The sequence below is a fragment of the Nuphar pumila genome, chromosome 1 (assembly GCF_984573655.1).
Source record: "Nuphar pumila chromosome 1, dmNupPumi1.hap1.1, whole genome shotgun sequence".
NCBI lineage: Eukaryota > Viridiplantae > Streptophyta > Magnoliopsida > Nymphaeales > Nymphaeaceae > Nuphar > Nuphar pumila.
Window position 1 is genome coordinate 54,881,174 of NC_143249.1, and position 21,972 is coordinate 54,903,145.

A 21,972-nucleotide genomic window follows, 5' to 3' on the forward strand; every position below is an offset into this window, starting at 1 on the left:
AGATTTTTACAAGTTTTGTATATATTTTTATTATCATGTTTAGATTCAAAAAACAAAAAAAATCACGATTTCCAAACATCTTTTTTGTTAAGCAAGAAGTTTATAATTTATGGTTAGGTGTTTACTTCTCGAGAAACCATGCCAATGTTTGTGCTGTGAGATTAGGTTGCAATGTGGCAAAATTTCATTCTTTGAAAAAATCTATGCAAGCTAAAACCCTTGCATATGTTGTGAGGCATGGGTTTTTCCTCAAAAATCTCGAGAAAATATTAGTATGTATAAAAATACAAAGAAGAGTGCAATAATGAGGAAAGAAGTGAGGAAAATAGGTGTTCTTAGAGGCGGTGAATTAATGAGAAGTATTTGGTTCAATTGCCATTATTTTCTTTATTTTTGTACTTCCACTTTATACATTTTAACTAGAATACCAACGGCTCCCCGAAGCAGATCAAGCCATGCTGAACATGAGCGTTTTTGCTGATGCTGACATCGTGGCCATCCGATTTGCATTTAAAAAAAAAGTTCAAAAGTCGACAAAACTAAGTGGCATTCATCCAAAATGCAAACAGACGGCCACGATGTCGGCATGAGCAAAAAAGTTCATGTTCAGCATGACCTGATCTGCTTCCACGGCTCCCTGTCATCTTATGCTCACCGGGCGCACAAATTTTCCCTTTAATTAATAATATTCTTTTCCACGGCTCCCTGTCATCTTATGCTCACCGGGCGCACAAATTTTCCCTTTAATTAATAATGTTCTTTTCCAATTTGCGATCTCGAGAATACAGTATTGGCCTCGCCCCCCATTTCCCTCGCTTCTCTCCCCATTAGTGCAAGAGAGAGAGAGAGAGAAAAGGGCATCCCTGAGATTGGCTTTCTTAATCAATCACCTCAAGGAGACCCATATTCTTAAGTCCCCTCTCCAAAGTTGCCACTCTACTGGTGGGTGGGTGGTGAGAGAGAGAGCATCACTGAGATTGGCTTGCTTAATCAATCCCCTGAAAGAGACCCCATAACCGTCACTCCTCTGCCAATTGTTGTCTCCTTGCAACTCTAATAATAATGAGCAGTGGACCAGTGGTAAGGTGGGTGGGTGGTGAGAGAGAGAGTTATTGCTAAGATGGTTGTCGGTAAAACCATCTGAAGTGATCGGAAGAATGGCAGGAACAGTGGATCGATCTCGAACTTTGCTCTTTCTCTTCTTGTTGGTGAGCAAATGCTTGGTGGTGTCCCAATGCGCCATTGGTGTCAACTGGGGGCTTTTGTCTTCCCACAAGCTTCCTCCTTCCATTGTTGTCGATCTCCTCAAGGTCAACAGGATCGGGAAGGTGAAGCTCTTCGAAGCCGATCCGAGAGTTCTCGAGGCCCTCGTGGGCAGTGGGATCGAGGTGATGGTGGGCATTCCCAATGAGATGTTGGGGGTCCTGAGTTCTTCTCCCGCTGCTGCAGATTTGTGGGTTAGTCAGAACGTTTCAAGATATGCTGTCAAGGGTGGTGTTGATATCAGGTTAGTGCCCTCTATTTCTTAACTATCTATTGTGTTTCGGCTTTTGTTTTCCTTTTTTTGTTTGAAGGATCGATGCACTAATCATGGTATTTATTGGAAGCCTATTGGGTTTTACGTGCTTTTATGTTGCCAGTTAGGGATGGCAGTGGGGCGGGGCGGGGCGGGGGACAAGGTTTCCACCCCCGCCCCGCCTCAAAATTTTATCCTCCACCCCCGCCCCGCCTCCGCGGCGGGGATGGATTTTATCCTCCACCCCCGCCTTCATCCCCGTTTCATGTCCTCCACCCCCGCCCCGTCCCCGTCCCCGTCCCCGCCCCGTCCCCGTCCCCGCCCCGCCCCCGCCCCGTCCCCGTCCCGACCCCGCCCCCGTCCCCGACCCCGCGGGATGAGTGTGCTCGTCACCGGCGCCGCTGGCTTTGTCGGCACCCACGTCTCGCTCGCCCTCCGGAAGCGCGGTGACGGTGTCGTCGGCCTCGACAACTTCAACGACTACTACGACCCCTCGCTCAAGAAGGCCCGCCGTCGAATCCTCGGCGACCACGGCGTCTTCGTCATCGCCGGCGACATCAACGACGCCCGGCTCCTGGCCAAGCTCTTCGACCTCGTCGCCTTCACCCACGTGATGCACCTCGCCGCCCAGGCCGGAGTCCGGTACGCTATCGAGAACCCGGCGTCCTACGTGCACAGTAACGTCGCCCGGCTCCAGGGTTAGGAAATTAGGGAAGGGAGTTAGGGTTAGTAAACAGTTCATCTGAGTTGGGGGCGGGGATGGGGCGGGGCCGGGACGGGGATGGGCCGGGGGCGGGGCGGGGATGGGCCGGGGCGGGGCCGGGGCGGGGATGGGGCGGGGCGGGGCGGGGGAACGTGCCAGTCCATCCCCGCCTCCACCCCCGGACGGGGATGGATTTTAACCTTCATCCCCGCCTCCATCCCCGTTTCATACCCTTCATCCCCGGTCCAAACGGGGCGAGGCGGGGCGGGGCCCCGCTTTCCCCCGGTCCACTGCCATCCCTATTGCCAGTTCTCTAAAATAGGAAGTCTCTCTCTCTCTCTCTCTCTCTCTCTCTCTCTCTCTCTCTCTCTCTCTCTCTCTCTCTCTCTCTCTCTCTCTCTCGCTCGCTCTCTGTTTTCGGGAGTCCGTTTTGTAATGTGAGTACACATAACAGGGTGCTCCGGGAAGGACAAGATAGTTCCATTATCTCTTGATTTTTCATCTCTTAGTAATGGATTATAGATAGGATGGTATACTCGAAAGGATGAGTTTTCTGCAAGTGAGATTAGCTCTCACCACTTGTTACATTGTCACGAATCAATGTTTCCAAGTACTAAAACTCGGAAGTTTAGTGGGAAAACAGTAGATTTATTGGTTCTCAACTGATGAGATGTCTTCCTGATTGTGTTGGTATTCAAGCTGAAGTTACAGTGCCATCCTTAATTCTTATGTTCTTTTCAACTGATGGAAATAAATGTCACTTTTTTTCCCTCGTTTTCATTTCACAAATTTGAGATGTTGGTGGTTTGCAATATTGTCATGCCAGCGATTGAGGCCTACAGTTATGCGAGATACATGCGTTCTGCATCATGTTCAGAACTTCTCAGGTGCTTTCTCCCTTGAGTTGGAAATTTGTTGTATCTCCTTAGGCTCTGTTTGGGAATTGAGAATTTGAGCAAGTTCATCGAGTTGGAAACTGAAAGCCTTCAATTCCTGGAAATGTCAAATAACAAATACTACCTCTAGAGGTAGCATCTGCCAGCGTAAATGCCTCAAATGCCTACTCATATTCTTTTCCATGAACAGCCATTGCTAGAGCAATTTGACTGGACTCCTAACCCTGTTCCTTAATTCCTACCTCAAATGAACTAGCTCCCAAACAATGCCTTATTATCATCAGTTTCAGAGGGTGAAGGTCATCAACATTGTCAGCATTGTTGTGATAATGATAATTTCCCTCCTATGCTCAGCACCAATTGCAATTTTGTGATTTCTGCTTACTTCACCACTTTTTCGATTTATACTTACCCACCGCGTGATCTTGTATACCCGCACTATTTACCTGAAAGGTCCTTTGTGAGTACACCAACCATCAGTGTACGGATTTAGTCTTTTGGTTTCTATAAAAAGTTTATTAATTTTTTTTAGTGGCATCAACTAACAGAAAAAGGCTTCAATTTATAGACATTTCATACGGCTAGAACCATTGTTTTTTAGGTACTACTAGATACTGGTATAAGTGGGTAGGTCGACTTGAAGTATAGCAGCCCAAGCATGCTAGGTTCTGCTGGATATAAGGGGCAGTATGCAACCAAGAAAAGTGTGCTCGCAATTTGCTTTCACTATATCGGTTTCATGTTCCTATCTGTGCCACCAATATCGTGATATTTCAAGGTCAGCCAATATTTTCCTGAGATATTCCTGATATTTTCAAAATATCATGATATTCTCCTGAGATTTTTGATATATTCTCGAGATATTAAAAAACATATATTTTATCTTTTTTGTTTCTTTTATATTTTAAAAGCTTTTCTAGATGTTTCTTTATATTTTTGTAAGAAAATCACTACAAAACCTACTATTCTTGTCTTTTTTATTATTCACTATATATATATATATTAATTTTTAAAGCTTCCTAAAATTTTCTGAGATTTTTACGAGAAAAGACACTTTTTGAAAATATCTCTGAGAAAAACCCTCGCTGAGAAATTACCTTGAATGATATACATGACTATCTATGTCACATGGGTGCGGGTGCGGGGATTCGGCACTTCCAAAAAACCCGGGTGCGGGGGTGCGGCAGGGGCAAATATATATATATATATATATATATATATATATATATATATATATATATATAGAGAGAGAGAGAGAGAGAGAAGGGGGTCGGGGTTCAGTTTTTTTGCTGGTGTGTTTGTTTGAAGACTTGTTACCCACGTTCTGCTTGTTGTGTACTTTAGCTCAACGGGACAAAATTGATGAACCGAAAGGATTGACTGTAACGCCCCAAAAATCCAGGATTTGTAACTTTTAGAATAGTTTAGAAAGTTTGAAATCATACGATTATCAGAGTGTAAATAGTACTTCAGTGAAAATTGATATTTTTAAAACCACAAGTCAATGGACCTTGAGCGCATTACAACGTAAACTTTTCTTTGTCGAATCCCGCACAACTATTGAAATCAAATAGTTTTGAAATGCAGTTTCAATAATTGAGAATTTGTTCATGGGATTTTGCAACTCATTATATTTGTTGAAACCAAAAAGAAGTTTACTAAAACAGTTTTAGTAACTCAAGGTTTAATTAAAAAAAGAATTTTTGAAATACACTTCATACCAAATTTATCAACATGCCCTCAGGAGCAAAACGTCAGGGAAAGAGCTCTATCTTGATCTCATCGCGTCATCGTGCCGTCGCAGAGTGTATCACCTATACATCACCTGCCCATAAAATGGGTCAGTTTCACTAAAAACTGGTAGGTGCACATACAAAACGATATAGAACATAGTTAAGCAAAATAATTTAATGTGTCAAGTAGACAGACACTTATATAACAATTTAATTTCAACAGATTCATGGAGCAACTATCATGAGCAAAATGCTAAAACTATTACAAGCATTTCACTGGCACAAGTAGGCTAATTATTATAAGCAAAGCACTGCATAAGCAATTTAACTAGCAAAATACGATGCTACATCAACCACACACACAATTCCATAAGTATTGAAACCCGTTGCATGATATAGCTTTCATACGTGCATAACTCAACAAATTGTGTGATCGGATTTAAATTATGTTTCGATATTAACTGACCAAGTGGGTACGCACAAGGCACGACTCTAGAAACAACGTAGACTGATCCGGGGGTTTATTATGCTATGTATTTTAAGATAACCTGAATAGCTGACTGAGTCCGCACTTAAGGGGACGGTCAGTGACCAACAGAGAAATCCCCAAAGCAGCATAGACAATGGATGCATCCCGAACATAGAGAGCTACCACCTAGGATAATTATGGTAGTCCCCTTCCCCTAACTCCGATGACTGGGGAAGCCGAGTCTTTTGCTCGTAACTGCCGTTAATGGCTTGTCCATCGAAGTTTTTGTACCTTCCCGTCCTCTCTCCTGACAGGAGTCAGCGGTTCGAATAAGTACATAAGGGGTAGTTAACCGAAGATCCATTCTACATACTCTGGTCTTTCGACCCAACTCGAGTATCTTGCCGGTGAAGGCAGAAATCATCACTTATTTAGGTGATCTCAGCATTTTATTATTTGCACTCATCAAGGTTGCCACAACCTACTCATCCAATCATCGCAACGTAAGAAGACGTACTTGTCAAAAAGTACAAACGTACTTGTCAAAAGTACGACTACGATGAAAGAGATATGATTTCACCAAAGAAACCCCAACAGATATTATCTGTAAAAGAAGTAACACAACACAATTTGGCAAGATAAGTCTTGAATTCATTTCAACAATATTTTGCATATTTCATGATACGAGGTCGTCTCGGATCTCTCGTCCGATCAACAAAGTACTTAACACGTCGTGCATGACTAAAAGTACGCTACACCAAAAAGGGGGGTGCGTAGGCTTCTCAAAAGGAACACCCAACACACAACTTTATAACGATCAAAAGAATATAAGAGTGCTCATTTGGCACGATTCATCCTTAAAAGCCATAATACCACATTGAGTCATTCACACAAGGCACATCACTATCAATCTTGCATCCAAAATTTATCTTAGTATCGACACGATTCGCACGATATGCAACACTAGATTGATAAATGAAGAATGGGTCCTTCAACAGAACCCCACTCATTCATAGGCTCATGCCTCTGATCGGGGCTATTCGGATTGGGTCGCAACTCGAATCGGGGTTATAAAATATTTCTCCCAAGTGTGTGGACCTGGGAGGGCTCAAATGTGACTTCGCAATCCGACAGGACTTAAAACTTAACTTTGCAAAAGTTGTGCAATCTGAAGAGCACTGGGTTTGCTTTAGGAAATCCTCTTTAAAAGAACTATAGCGCACCAGCGCAACTTCTAGTGTTTTGAAAACAGTTGAAATCAGGTTAGGCACAAGACTACATTTATGTAAGTACATATTTACCATGAGTGTGAGCATTGTTAAAATACATGTAATTCATATATATATATATATATATATGTCTAAAATACCCGATAGGGGTATTTTAGTCATTTCACAAGTACCCGATAGGGGTACTTGTTTTTCTTCTTTTATTTTCCTTTTTGTTTTTTGTATTTTATATTTTTTATTTTATGTTTTTTTGCTCACACAAAGGGGCCCCACCATGGAGTCGTTGGGGCCCCCAACGGTTACATTTGTGACCGTTGGGGGCTCCCAACGACTACATGGGGAGCCCCTAGGTGGCTCTCCTTTTAAGGCCTTTTGGCCACTCCCCCTCTCCTTTTATGTATAAATAGGGGTGAACCCCTCTTGTATTTTTCACTTAAGAGAGCTCTCTCTCTTTTCAATAAGAGACATTTATATTTTTATGTTGTGTTGTCTCCTATGTCACAGGGATTCGGCTAGCAGGGTGCCGCACCCGCGTCGACGCGACTCGACGAGGGAGCGGGTGCGGGTGCGGGTGCAGCACCGGGTGCGGTCAACCCGATCCTGGGTGCGTTGACCTCACCCAGGATCATTTAGGTCCATTTTCTTTTTTGGATTTTTTTTTTTTAAAATTGTCCTATGAAATGGGCTGCGAAATTTTTTTTAAAAAATTTCTGCTGACAGCTGTTGTCAGCTGCTGAGCTGCGAATTTTTTTTAAAAAAAAATTCTGCTAACAGCTCCTTTTTGCTGTTGTCAGCTCCTTTTTTTTCGTAAAGGGTTTTCTCTACTGACAGCTGCTGTCAGCTGAGCTGCGAAATTTAAAAAAAAAAAAATTCTGCTGACAACTCCTTTTTTTCGTAAAGGGTTTTCTCTGCTGACAGCTCCTGTCAGCTGCTTTTCAAATCCTTTTTTCGTAAAAGATTTTCTCTCTCCCTTTTATTTATATATATATATATATATATTTACATTTTTTGCCCCTGCCGCACCCCCGCACCCGGGTTTTTTGGAAGTGCCGAATCCCCGCACCCGCACCCGCACCCATGTGACATAGGTTGTCTCTTGTGGGTTTGGGTGTTAGCCCTTTTGTTTATTCATTAGTGGATGTTGTAAGTGCTTAATGCACTTTTTGCTTTTCCGCATATTTCATTACATGGTATCAGAGCCTTGTTTATGCTCTTCTTCTTAATATAGCTAGTCGTGTAGCTATATTTTTTTCTTGTTATATCTCTCTCCATTTACCCTCTTGTGAGTGATTGAAATGGAAGGAGAACAAAAGATTGATCTCTCCTTCAAGCTCAATGGCTCCAACTACATGATGTGGGCCGCCGCCATGGAGAACAACCTTAAAGGTAAAAAACTTTGGGGATACGTTATGGGCACCATTCCGGAACCACAACTCCAACTAATTAAGATGGATGGTGATCAAGAAAAAGCTCTTGAAGGAATTGCCCGCATGAAGGCCATTGAAGATCACCAATCTAAAGTGGAAGATTGGGAAAGCAAGCATGCCAAGATTCTTGCTTGGTTCATGAACAATGTGGAGCTCAAGATTTGCGTCAACATTGCTAAGTTTCCGATGGCGAATGAAGCATGGTTCTTTATGAAAGGTATGTTTACTCAAAAAGACCTTGCTCGTCAATTCTTTCTTCAAGAAAAAATCCGGACTATCAAGCAAGGAGAAATGAGTGTAAGGGATTACTTTAGCACTCTTGGTCCCCTATGGGATGAACTATCTTTACTAGAACCAAAATGGGTTTCTAGTGTGGATGTGCAATTAAGGAGAGAACAAATGGAAAAAGCGCACTTTTTCTAATTTTTACATGGGCTTAGGCTCGAGTATGAACAAGTTAGATCTTCCCTCCTACATAGATCTAAGCATCTTCCCTTGGAAGATGCCATAGCCGAAATATGCCAAGAAGAAACTCGTCTTGGCATGATTAAAGGAGGAGATAATGTCTTGGCCGTATCTAAACCCGGCAACCATATGAAAGCTTACAAACCTCCACATTTTGGAAGGCAAAATAATTATAATGGAAACTATAGAAAAGCCATTTGCCATCATTGTCAAGAGCCGGGTCATATAAGACCTAATTGCCCTAAGTTGAATGAAGCACCTAAAAATAAGGTTGCTTCCATTGAAGAAGCTACTCAAAAGAAAGAGGAAACCACCAAAGGGAAGGAATCTTTTTCTCTTGCTCAACTATCGGAAGCACTACAAACTCTACTCAAGATACCATCAACCTCGGGTGCCGCCATAGCTTCTTCCTCTCCTCCAGGTATGTCTTCTTGGATCCTTGACTCTGGAGCTTCCTTTCATATGACCCCACTTGAAAATGAGCTTTCCGATTTATGTAATAATTATAAAAACTCCTATGTTTCAACTGTCGATGGTACATCTTTACAAGCAAAAAGTTTTGGAACTTTAAACTTTTCAAACGATTTCTTTGTGTCAAACGTGAGAGTTGTACCTCAACTTAATTTAAATCTTCTCTCTGTTGCTCAAATATGTGATCATGGATGTGAAATCTCCTTCTCAACTAAGGATTGCTCTATACAGGATCTCCGGTCCGGGAAGTAGATTGGGCAAGGCCATAGGAGGAGAGATCTCTATTACATGAGCAACTTGAAACTCCCCACTAACTCTTTTTGTAACCATGTCCAAAATAAAAATATTGAAATTTGGCATCAAAGACTTGGACATCCAAGTTTCTCAAAAATGTACTCATTTCCTTTTGGAAAGAAATTTTGTAATGAGAAACATTTTGTTTGCAAGAATTGTATTTTTGGCAAAATGAAATCTACTCCTTTTCCAAACCGAACTTTTGTGTCCAAAAGACCTTTTGAGTTAGTCCATTCGGACGTTTGGGGTCCTTCCCCGATCATGTCTAAAGGAGGGTACTCCTATTACGTTACTTTCATTGATGACTACACGAGGTATGTATGGATCTACTTTCTTAATTTAAAATCCGAAGTCTTTGACTTCTTCAAAAAATTTCACATGATAGTTAAAAATCAATTTTCAAGTAATATCTCTACTCTTAGATGTGATTCGGGTGGAGAATATTTATCAAATGAATTTCAAAACTATTTAGAAGTAAATGGAATTTGTCATCAAAGATCGTGTCCTAGGACTCCCCAACAAAACGGCTTGGCCGAAAGAAATCATAGACACATCATGGAAACCACTAGGACACTCCTTATTTCCAAAGAAATTCCAAAGAGTTTTTGGGCCGAAGCGGCCTTAACCTCAACTTACTTAATAAATAGAATGATATCTTCATCTTTACAAAATACATCTTCATATGAAAAACTATTTGAAAGAACTCCCGATTTCAATAGATTAAGAATTTTTTGATGTAAATGTTTTGTCCTTACAAATAAACGGGACAAATTATCTCCTAAAGCTATTGAATGTGTTTTCTTGGGATATGGAGAAAATCAAAAGGGTTTTAGATGTTTTGACTTGAAAAATAACAAACTCTATGTATCCAAAGATGTAACCTTTTTGGAAAATGAAAATGGTTTTGTGAAAACTAAAGATATTGATGAAAGTGAATATGCTTTTTTATTTGATCTTCTATCTCAAGAAGATGAGACTCCTCAAGAAGAGGAAATCTCTAATGAGTCTTTGAATGACCTAGAGGATATTCCTCTTGACAATGTTATAGATGAAAGTGATAGACCAATCCAAACCTATGTTAGGCGTGGTCAACAAACTCAAATGAGCGCCTTAGAAAAATACTCTCAAGGATCCAACATCGGTCGGATTTCCAATCCTCCTAATAGGTTTGTTTCCTATGAGTCCCTAACTCCAAGATATAGAGCGTGTCTAATTGCATTGCACTCATTTCATGAACCTTCACACTATAATGAGGCCAAAAACATTCCCCAATGGGTTGAAGCCATGAACTTAGAGCTTAGTGTCCTTGAAAAGGCAAAAACTTGGGAAATAACTTGGTTACCCACTGGAAAGAAATCAATTGGATGTAGATGGGTCTTCAAAATTAAAACTAAGAGTGATGGTTCATTAGAACGTTATAAAACACGGTTAGTAGCTAAAGGATATGCTCAAGAATATGGTATAGATTATGAAGAAACCTTCGCACCTGTTGCTAGAATGACTAGTGTTAGGACTCTTATTGCCGTAGCATCTGTTAAAAAATGGCCTATCTATCAACTAGATGTTAAGAATGCTTTCTTAAATGGTGAATTAACTGAAGAAGTTTATATGGATCCTCCACCAGGAGTGTGTATTGGTAAAGATAAAATTCTCAAACTTAAGAAGGCATTATATGGTTTAAAACAAGCCCCAAAGGCTTGGCATGATAGATTTAGTAATGTAATGATAAGTTTGAATTTTCGTTCATGTTATACTGACATTGCTTTGTTTGTGAAAAGTGCAGGGTCTTCAGTAGTTATTTTACTACTTTATGTTGATGATATGATCATCACAGAAAGTGATGAGCAAGGCATTAATGATATTAAGAAAGTTTTGAAAGAAAATTTTGACATGTCTGACCTTGGTTTCCTAAGATATTTTTTAGGGATTGAAGTGGCGTACTCTCCTCGAGGGTACATTCTCTCTCAGATGAAACTTGCTGCCGACATCTGTTCCAAATCTGGTATCTCCGATGATAAGAAGATAGAAACCCCAGAAGTCATCAATGCAAAATTAAAGTTGGAAGATGGAACACCTCTCGAGGATCCTACTCCCTACCGGCAACTTGTTGGGTCTCTAACCTACTTATCCATCACTCGGCCAGACATAGCTCATGCCGTCCATTCTGTCAGTCAGTTTCAACATGCACCTACAACCGTGCACATGAGTGCAGTCTTAAGGATCGTCAGATATATCAAAAACACCATAACTAAGGGAGTTTTTCTTTCCTCTGCCTCGTCACTTGATTTAATTGCTTATACTGATGCAGATTGGGGAGGAAATTCCAATGACCGAGTCTCAACTACGGGATTTTGTGTTTTCTTAGGTGACTCTATGATTTCTTAGAGATGCAAGAAGCAACACAAAGTATCCTTGTCCTCAACGGAAGCGGAATATCATGCTATGGCTTCTACAACCATGGAACTTGTGTGGCTAAGAAGTCTCCTCAGTGATATGGGCATTGTCATCTCTACTCCTTCGAAGATGTGTTGTGACAACAAAAGCGCAATCTATATTGCAAGCAATCACACCTTTCATGAGCGTACTAAACATATTGAGATGGACTGTCATTACGTACGTGAGAGGAACCATAGCACTACCTTACGTCACATCTGAGTACCAGTTGGCAGACTTCTTCACTAAAGCCCTTGCTGCTCCTCGTTTTTTGTTTCTCCTTAACAAGCTTTCGGTTATATCCCTGTAAAGCTTGAGGGAGGGTGTTAAAATACATGTAATTCATATATATATATTTATATATATATATATATGTCTAAAATACCCGATAGGGGTACTTGTTTTTCTTCTTTTATTTTCCTTTTTGTTTTTTGTATTTTATATTTTTTATTTTATGTTTTTTTGCTCACACAAAGGGGCCCCACCATGGAGTCGATGGGGCCCCCAACGGTTACATTTGTGGCCGTTGGGGGCTCCCAACGACTACATGGGGAGCCCCTAGGTGGCTCTCCTTTTAAAGCCTTTTGGCCACTCCCCCTCTCCTTCTTTTGTGTATAAATAGGGGTGAACCCCTCTTGTATTTTTCACTTAAGAGAGCTCTCTCTTTTCAATAAGAGACATTTATATTTTTATGTTGTGTTGTCTCTTGTGGGTTTGGGTGTTAGCCCTTTTGTTTATTCATTAGTGGATGTTGTAAGTGCTTAATGCACTCTTTGCTTTTCCGCATATTTCATTACAAGCATATGCAGGTTATAACATGACGACAAGCAACTCTCGACTTGTGATGCCGCACATCGAGCGAAAAACACATAAGTAACACACGAGGTACCAAAATCATACCTTGACCACTTAGATAGGTAAACACATAAGGTCATAAGTAATACATGAGACATGAAGTCGTACCTCACTCAAAGGAAACGTGCAGGCAAAAATGTATGCAATCAAACAAGGGCATAGGTATTGCAAGAAGTATGAAACCACACCTCAAACTCATAAGCAACTATGCAAAATAATGATCGAAGAATGAAATTGTACCTCGACTCATGAGCATACAAACAAGATAATGCGAAATGCAGAAGCAATATAACTCTAAGCATATCTAGCATGGGCATCTTAAATATTTCAACTTAAATAGGTTCATTTATTGCCCTTTGTGCGACTTTACCCTACCTCGGAATGTTGTGTAGCTGCGTACGCCTACGCGTGAGGATAATACCAGGGTCGGGCCGCGAAGCACGAACGGGGCCTGTTGCGTAAGCTGTAAAGGTACGTTATTAGTATGCATTTAAATGAATAGGGAAAACCGGAACAAAGGACTGGGGTCTCAGCTTCTCTGAAAAACAAGGCAGGGATCAACGGTCCTTGCTGACCTGAAACAGAACGGGGTAGGGTCCAATGACCCATGCCGCCAAAGCAACAGGTGCAGGGGCCATCGGCCCCTGCCGGATATTTAAAGAAGGGCAGAGGCCATCGGCCCCTGCCAGACGACTAAGAGAGGCGCAGGGGCCATCGGCCCCTGCTGGGTTTCCGAAAAGAGAGGCAAGAGTCGAAGGCTCCTGCTGGCTTTAAAGGAAGGGTAGGGGCCATCGGCCCCTACCAGAAAGAGAAATGGCAGGGGCCGATGGCCCCTGCCGGAAAAATGAGCAGAGAGAGGGAGCGCAGGGGCCAAAGGCCCCCTGCGGCTTTCAAAAGAGGAGGCAGGGGCCAATGGCCCCTATCGGGCTTGAGAAAAAATGGCGGGGACCATCGGCCCCTGCTGGATTTTAAAAGAAGAGGGGCTGGGGCCGATGGCCCCTGTCGGAAGGTAAGCAGAGAGAGAGACGCAGGGGCCTTTGGCCCCTGCCTGCGGCTGTCGGGAGAGGAGAAGGTAGAAGAAGAGGTGGGAGGGCTTACCTGGGGCTGCCGAAGAGGAGGTGCCGACGAGGATGTCAAAGCGGGGGAGTTGAGGTCACCGGCGGCGACGGTCGCTGGTGGCCACAGAGGAAGGAGAGAAGGCGAGGTGGCTGGCGGCTTTGTTCGCCGGCAACAGCAGTCGCGGGGGGACGAGAGGAGACGACGGGGTTTGCGAGAAGGGCCGTCGGCGCAAGGAGAGCGAGGAGGAGGAGAAGATAAGGGAGGTGTGCCCCCCTTCCCTTCCTGCCATGCTCTTAAAGAGCTCGGGGGAGGCGACAATCGGGGAAACCCTCAAGGGGTTTCCTTATCCTGCCGAGGAGGGTGGAACGACACGAGTGGGGGGGGGGTGTGGCGTACAGGGGAGAGGGTTTGTTTTTAAACAAATCCTCCCCTGCGTCGGGTCCCGACCCGACCCGAGTCTGATATTTTTATTTTATTTATTTATTTTTTTTAACGTGGGTTTTACATTGGCAATCTGATCGACCCAGCCTGCTGCGTTCTGCTGACTGTCATGATTCAATCATGTCTGAAACTCCCTGGTCTTCATGAAAAAAAATATAAGCGAAAGGTTTGACGTGGTTCGTTGGAGAGAGCGTCTTCACGAGGCCTACGACACCACTGCCTAGGGTTTTTCAAATTTTATTTTATATACAGTTGCACACAGATGACAGCTAAAAGAATTTTTTTTTATTTGACATGTGGAAAAGAGAGGTCTACACAAGGCTACGGCTAGAGTACCCATCTCGTCAGGAGAAAAGTGAATACTAATAGCCACCAAGGCTCTACCACCACCATTATCATTTATTATGGAGAGAGAAAATCCTTTACAAAAAAGGATCTCGTTGGTTGAAGCATAAAGACTTCAAAAGGCTCTTGAAGCATAAAGACTTCCAAGTTAACAGTATGTTTTCCAACGCTGTGAATTAATGGTTTGGAGGCAGGAATAGCATGGGATGCCAACAAAGCTCGTAAGATGTTGTGGACACAAGTGCCCCTTTATAAAACAAGAGCAGCACAACTGTCCAGATTTTTTTTTTTTTAAATTCTGCAACCCATTTTGTAGGGCAAATTTAAAAAAAAAATCCAAACAAAAATAGACCGAAATGACCTTGGGTGCGGTCAACACACCCAAGATCGGGTTGACCACACCCGGTGCCGCACCCGCACCCGCGTTGAGTCGCGTCGACGCGGGTGCGGCACCCTGCTAGCCGAATCCCTGTGACATAGGTGACTATGGTTACTATATAATAGGATAATACATACAATCCTCAATATAATATGATTAAGGCTTATAACATGAAGAGGAGGAGGAGAAGAATATGAACGAAAACGAGGAGGAGAAGAAGAAAGATAACGAGGAGGAATTGGTGGGTATCTTTCTCTCTCTGCCCTTCTTCTTCTTTTTCTTCTCCTCGCGCAATCAAAGGTGGAAAGGAGGCAAGGGTTTTGAAAAAGGGCCTCACCTTTTGACTGTCGTGAAACAAAAAAAAAAGAGAGAGAAATGGGTTTTTGGGTCGGGTCCAAGCTGAACCCGACCCGACTCAGACCCAACATGTACCTGCGCCGCACCCAGTACCCGTACCTGTGTGGGCGCTTAGATTCCCTTCAAGTCATTTCCCTCAGTTCCCTCTTGATGCCACCTCCCAAACAGATCCTTATTTTGCACTTTTCCTTTTTTTCACATTTACCTTTCTCCATGCTTTGTACATATGCTAACCTAAATGTTTCCATTCTTTGAAAAATGAGGATTTTCTCACTTTTATTCTCCCCATTTTCTGGATTTTTCATCGTCTGTATCTCATGAATCATTCATTTTTTTGAGTGGTGGTGCTTCAAAAGTTTGATGCTATTTATTGGCTGGCTCAGTGAAACCAATCCATACCATTTGGTTGCATGTTGACATTATCGTGTATCTTGGGTATATGCAATCTGATTCCTCCAGATATTGTCTACACTGGAGAATATTAGGGACAGCAGGTGATGGCTGCTAAAAATCTCCACTGGAGCTGCATGGACTGGGCTTGTTCAGTATCTTGTTTTTTTATTTGAAAGGTTTTAATTCTTACATGATTTTTGGTCTTCATTCTTTTAGCATCAGTTAGGTCTAGAAGAATATAGTTTCTACCAGGCTGAACACCTGATCAAGCTTGGTCTGCTCGCCTTAAAAAATATATAATGTTTTTTTATTGATCACAACCCATTGATAAGAACAAGAATCTTAACACCCGACACCTTTTTCCATGACACACACCCAAACCAACTGTTCTCTGCCATTATATGTGACATAAGGGACAGTTAAAATGCATATTATCTTTTCAACAAGCTTCTGTTAGCCAAGCCGATCACCTTGTTCATGCTCAGCTCAATAAATCTTCTCGAGTAGCTTATGGCTCGGTTCTCCAAGTTTATTTTACAAGCTTGAATGAGATTTTAGTGAGCTGACCTCAGCAACAAGCTACTTATCTTGTTTCTCTGCCCTACTACCCAAGCACTACTAATCCTTCTAAAGTGTTGACCTGAGAACTCTGCCATACACAGGTCATATGAAGCAGATTACTAGGGCATATCACAATTTAGTTGCCAGATTTGATACAGTCTTTGGGCCACTTATATCCTGTATTAGTTCATTGAGAAGCATCCTCAACCGGTCTGTCTGAATCTCTAAATATTAAAAACTATGAAGTTTGTGGCATGGTCTGCTAGAAAAATGTGATTATACAAAATTAGAAGGGCAAAATTTATCCAAGTTAGAATGCTTTAATTTTTACTCCTTAAGGGATCCATCTAAGCCAGTCATTTTTTCTATATTTACATGGAGAAACCGCCCCCAAGATCAGAGACCTAGCCGTGCTGGCTCTGCCTGCTGTATTCATGATCACTGTCCTGGCAGCATAAAATTTCGTGGGCTTACCCCTTGCCCCCAGGGAGTATGTTTTTGCATGCGCAAGGGGTGCTGCCCATGGGATTTGAACCTAGACCACCTGCCTTGGCCTGGGTCCCATCCCAGCACGCCAAACCCCTTGGGGGCAAACAATAGTCATTTGTATCATTCAAGGTAATTTCTTCGGGAGTGCTTTTCTCAGAGATATTTTTAAAAAGTGATTTTTCTCGGAAAAATCTTAGATGCTTTAAAAATTGAAAAAATATAGTAAATAATAAAAAAGACAAGAAATAATAGGTTTTGTAGTATTTTTCTTACAAAAATATAAATAAACAATTAGAAAAACTTTTAAAATATAAAAAACCAAAAATACTTGAAATATATGAAAAAGATGCTTTTTGAAAATCTCGGGAAAATATCACGATATTTTTTATTCTGACAATATTTTGAAAATCTCAGGAAAACATCGGCCTATGTCACATGGGTGCGGGTGCGGGGATGCGGCACTTCCAAAAAACCCGGGTGTGGGGGTGCGGCAGGGGAAAAAATGTAATATATATATATATATATATATATATATATATATATATATATATAATTTTGAAGTTTTAACATTTGACAGTTAACATTGTCATAATATCATTCATCATGTATGCAGCTGAAATCTTCCTTACTGAGTTACAGACAATGCAAAATGTCTTGTGATGTAATGGAAACAGGTTACTGGTCTATGTTCTTTTAGTGAGACGTGAATTATACCGGATTTTTACGCATATTGCTCTTTTCCACATCTATATATCTATTTCAAATTGCAACAACCATCAAATCCAAGTCCCAAAAAATAATAATATAAGAAACAAAACAGCATCAAACCAATAGTGGAATTACCCCAAATAACTCCGGCGGGTATCTATAAAATCTCACTTGCCCTGTTTCTTACCTTCCGGTGCTTACAAGGTTTACACATATTAAAAGCAATCTTGAAAACTATAAAACCATATACACGATCACTTGGTTCTAGAAGGGGGAGCCCAAAAGAAAAAAAAAATCTTCACATTGTCATCAAGATTAAAGTGCCAAAAATGCTAACATGGTGATTTGGGTAATCGTGTATATGCACATAAGCAACAAATCAGCAGTGATGAGTTCCAATTTGTTGAAGAAAACAGTGTTTGAAGAGGAAAAAAGGATACCTTGAGAGAGAGAACATCTCGGATAACTAGCCGATAGTCGACAACGATAGCGAGGAAGCGCGAATCGGGGGAGAAGCAACAAGGGTCGGTTTGTTTGTAAGAATCTGTGAATTCCATGTGAAGAAACAACGGAGTTTCTTCAGATATGCGATTTCTGAGCCACCCAACTCAGCATTACTGAGATGTTGGTGAGCGAGATGTCAATGTCGATCTTATTTTGAAAATCACTCCTCTCCTTTCCTCTCCCGAGCCCCTCCCCTGCCGAAAACAGATGGAGCAGGGGGGGCTCAGCCCCTCCCCTGCCGACCCAACAAGAGAGCGAGAGGGGGGGGGGGGGGGGCTCGGCCCCTCCCCTGAAATCAAAAGGAGCTGGGTGGGGGGCTCGGCCCCTTCTCTGCCGAAAACGAAGGGAGCAAGGGGGGCTCAGCCCCTCCCCTGCAGACCCAACAAGAGAGCGAGAGGGGGGGCTTGGCCCCTCCCCTGCAGAAAACAGAGGGAGCAGGGGGGGCTCGGCCCCTCCCCTGCCGACCCAACAAGAGAGCGAGATGGGGGGCTCGGCCCCTCCCCTACCGAAAACAAAGGGAGCAGGGGGGGCTCAGCCCCTCCCCTGCCGAAAACAAAGGGTGCAGGGGGGGCTCGGCCCCTCCCCTGCCGACCCAACAAGAGAGCGAGAGGGGGGGCTCGACCCCCTCCCCTGCTGAACCACCTTTAGAGCGAGAGAGCGCAGGGGGGGCTCGGCCCCTCCCCTGCTGACACAAGCAGAGAGCAAGAGGGACGTACCTGCGACGAGGGAGAGGAGGAGCTTAGGGGGTGGCGTCGGGGTGTCGGGAGGGGAGGGCTCGAGCTGAGCTGCACAGGTGAGGAGAGGAGAGGAGTGATTTGGGCAAAAAAATTTTTTGCCCTAATCACTCCTTTTCATCGGGTTTTTTTTGTTTTTTTTAACGTCTGAAATGTGGACGAAAATGACCCTGGGTGCGTTGACCGCACCCAGGGTCGTGTTGACCGCACCTGGTGCTGCACGCGCACCCGCATCGCGTCGACGCGGGTGCGGCACTTGCTTTGCCGAGTCCCTGTTACTTAGACATCGGCTGACCTTGAAATACCAATAATATGGCAATATTTTCAAAATATCAGCCATATTGGTGACACTGATCTAAATAGCTTTTGCTTCTGTTTTAATGAGAAATTAGGCTGATGCAAGATATAGGCAACTTTCACATGCAATTATGGGCCTTTAGGCTGCATATGTTGGCTGGAAGTACGACCCTGGATTGTCTAGGAACAAAGTAGGACTTGCATATTTAATTTGATTCTTTAGTCTAGTCAATGCCTGAAAAGGATACAAATCAGTTCATCATCTATGTTGTGCAGAGTGGATGTAGGTAATATGGCTTTTCAACATGAGTGCTGTAAAATCTGTTAAATCCCCGCATGTCCTGTCTGAGAGTATCTGCTGCTACTGATTTGAGATCGTGCTATGTACTTAATTGAGAGGCCCTTGTATTTGTTAAAGTACGGCAGCTATTGTTTCAAAATTGCGAAGCCAATTGAATAACAAACATTGTTTGGTGTGCCATATGTAATATTGAACTGAATGATACTTTCATCAAATGCATGCAATTGTCTCAAGTTATTTTGTGAAACGTGATTGAGTAAGACTGATGGTTCTTCATATTCGATGAGTCCTAGATGCTCCGCATGGTTGTCAGATAAAAACTTAACAAGAGTCTTGAAACAAAATAGTAATGTTATCAAAATGGTCCAGCTTTGATCAGTTTGGTTATCCCCAGTTGGAGTTGAATTTGAATAAAATTTGCTAACTGTTTAGGGCGGCTGTTTCCAAGCTGGATTCATCTCAAAGTTGATAAATTCAAACCAGTTGGAGTCTGATCAGAACAAGAGAGATGGCTAGGTATATCGTTAACTGCTGATGGTGCAACCACTCATGAAATTCATCCTGAAGTGATTATGTCATTCTCTATTTATTAGAAGGCACCTAGAAAATTTTCTTTAGAAAAAGCCACATTTAGATTGGAAAGAATTTTTGGTATATGAACTTTAAACTGAGCCTTTAAATGTTTGACGTGATTTTAGTAGTTTTGGTTCTGTAGTTTGTGCATGGGCATCTGATGTTATGATAAATGCAGGTATGTTGCAGTTGGCAATGAGCCCTTCCTCTCAAGTTATGGGACCCAATATCAATCTGTTGTCCTACCTGCCGTGCAAAACATACAGCAATCATTGTCCAAGGCGAACCTTGCAGGATTTATAAAACCAGTAGTGCCCTGCAATTCAGATGCATATCAGTCTTCACTTCCATCACAAGGATCCTTCCGACCTGAGTTAACCCAGATTATGACTCAGCTTGTTTCTTTTTTAAGCTCAACTGGCTCTCCTTTTGTAGTCAACATCTATCCATTCTTGAGTCTTTATGACAGCTCTGACTTCCCACAGGAGTATGCATTTTTTGAGGGCACTGATCATCCCCTTGTAGATGGACAAAATATTTACTACAATGCATTCGATGGAAATTTTGACACCTTGGTTGCAGCTCTTAACAGGATTGGTTATGGTCAAATGCAGATCATTGTAGGTGAGGTGGGATGGCCCACTGATGGGGCCTTCAGTGCAAACCTTAGTTCTGCAAGAGCCTTCAATCAAGGTCTGATTAATCATGTTCTGAGTAACAAAGGAACTCCTTTGAGACCAGGTGTTCCACCTATGGATATCTATCTATTCAGTCTCCTTGATGAAGAGCAGAAGAGCATTTTACCTGGTAATTTTGAAAGGCATTGGGGAATTTTCTCTTTTGACGGACAGCCCAAGTATCCGCTCAATGTTGGATTAGGTAACGGTCTTTTACGAGGTGCAAAGGATGTTCTGTACTTACCTTCAAGGTGGTGCATTGCAGATCCATCTAGGGACTTGGATACTGTTTCTGACCACATGCAATTAGCTTGCAGTCAGGCTGACTGCACAACTCTCTTTTATGGAGGTTTGTGCAACTCGATCGGCATCGCTGGTAATGTGTCATATGCATTTAACAGTTACTATCAGTTGAGAAAACAAGACCCACAAAGCTGCAATTTTGATGGCTATGGTCTGATTACATTTCTCGATCCTTCGATGGGTGACTGTCGATTTCTGGTTGGCATCAGTGACAATTCTAGTCACAGAATTTTCTTCCATCAGAGGCTCTGGATGACTTTGTTAGGGTTTATTGTTGTGAGAATCTTGGTTTCAATGTAATGTGGGAGAAAAAGGTCTACAGCTGGGTGTTTTTTTTTTTTCGTGCTCATTGTGGGCCTTTACTAGTTGTAGGAGATCAGATATCATATCGTGTAATTTAAAAAATTTCAACATTCTGGGATTTTTGATGAACCACCGACAGTGTAAATCAACTTATTTATTAAATGACATTAGTATTAGTTTTTGGAAGGACTACCTGTATATTGTGCGCTGTTCTGTGGTTTTGAGTCTAAATGAGATCCATGAGAAGCAATTAGAGACTGTCTAAATTGTTAGATTGGCTAACTTGTAAAGAATTATAGAATGTCGTTAAATATGAGATTTTTTTTAGTACTTTTAGGTGTGTTTGATTCCCTGTCCAGGTTAGGACAGAACAATTTGCCCAGGATGAACAGGACAGTGGTCCAGTTTGTCCAGGACACACTGGAGTTTGTTCTGGACAGGTATTTTTTTAAGTGTGCCGGCCCCCACCGTCGGTACAAAAAAACAGCATCCGCTGTTTGATAGCTGGCAGGCGATGTGCATCTGCAACGTCCCATACAACGCACAATCAAACGTGCCCTTATAGGCTAATCTTTAACGAATGATGTACTTCAATATGAAATTGACTTTGGGGAATTCATCAGCATTTTGAGTAATGATTGGGCATATATTTCTGTGGATAGCATGCGTGCTTGTGATGCTCATTTCAATTCCTTCCTAGATTATCCTGAAACAAAATGGAAGAAGTGATGCATGAAGCGGAAGCGGTGAAGTGAGTGTTAAAAAAGTAATATGAAGCGGTTAGTGGGCAGGATAGGGTCATGAAGCGATTATGCAAGCACATGAAAAATGAAAAGAATACACAGAAGCAATGTGAAGGGGAAGCAAATAAGAACTAACATGAACACAAGCATAAAACCATATAAAACCAACATGTAATCTTGTTGTAAAAAGATTATTAATATGAAAAACGTAGAAAGTTGGGGCGAAGCAGAGTGAAAAATGACAAAAAACAAGAGGGAAACATTAAGGAAGCGAAAGATAAACGATTTTGGAAACGAGGAGAAAGTGGGTTTTC

General features: G+C 42.3%; 1 protein-coding gene across 1 annotated transcript; it reads left to right on the top strand.

Annotated features, from left to right (window-relative positions):
• Positions 1 to 933: 933 nt before the first annotated feature.
• Positions 934 to 20,916, top strand: LOC149848943 (glucan endo-1,3-beta-glucosidase 5-like). Its single transcript, XM_090012927.1, has 2 exons — positions 934 to 1,507; positions 19,811 to 20,916. The coding sequence occupies exons 1-2, from the start codon at positions 1,158 to 1,160 to the stop codon at positions 20,910 to 20,912; spliced, it is 1,452 nt and encodes a 483-aa protein (XP_089869053.1). The 5' UTR covers positions 934 to 1,157; the 3' UTR covers positions 20,913 to 20,916.
• Positions 20,917 to 21,972: the final 1,056 nt, after the last annotated feature.

Excerpts from the sequence above, each read along its gene's own strand:
- LOC149848943 (XM_090012927.1), top strand. The coding sequence starts at position 1,158 with ATGGCAGGAACAGTGGATCGATCTCGAACTTTGCTCTTTCTCTTCTTG. Across the intron at positions 1,508-19,810 it reads AAGGGTGGTGTTGATATCAG|GTATGTTGCAGTTGGCAATG; the intron begins GTTAGTGCCCTC and ends TGATAAATGCAG.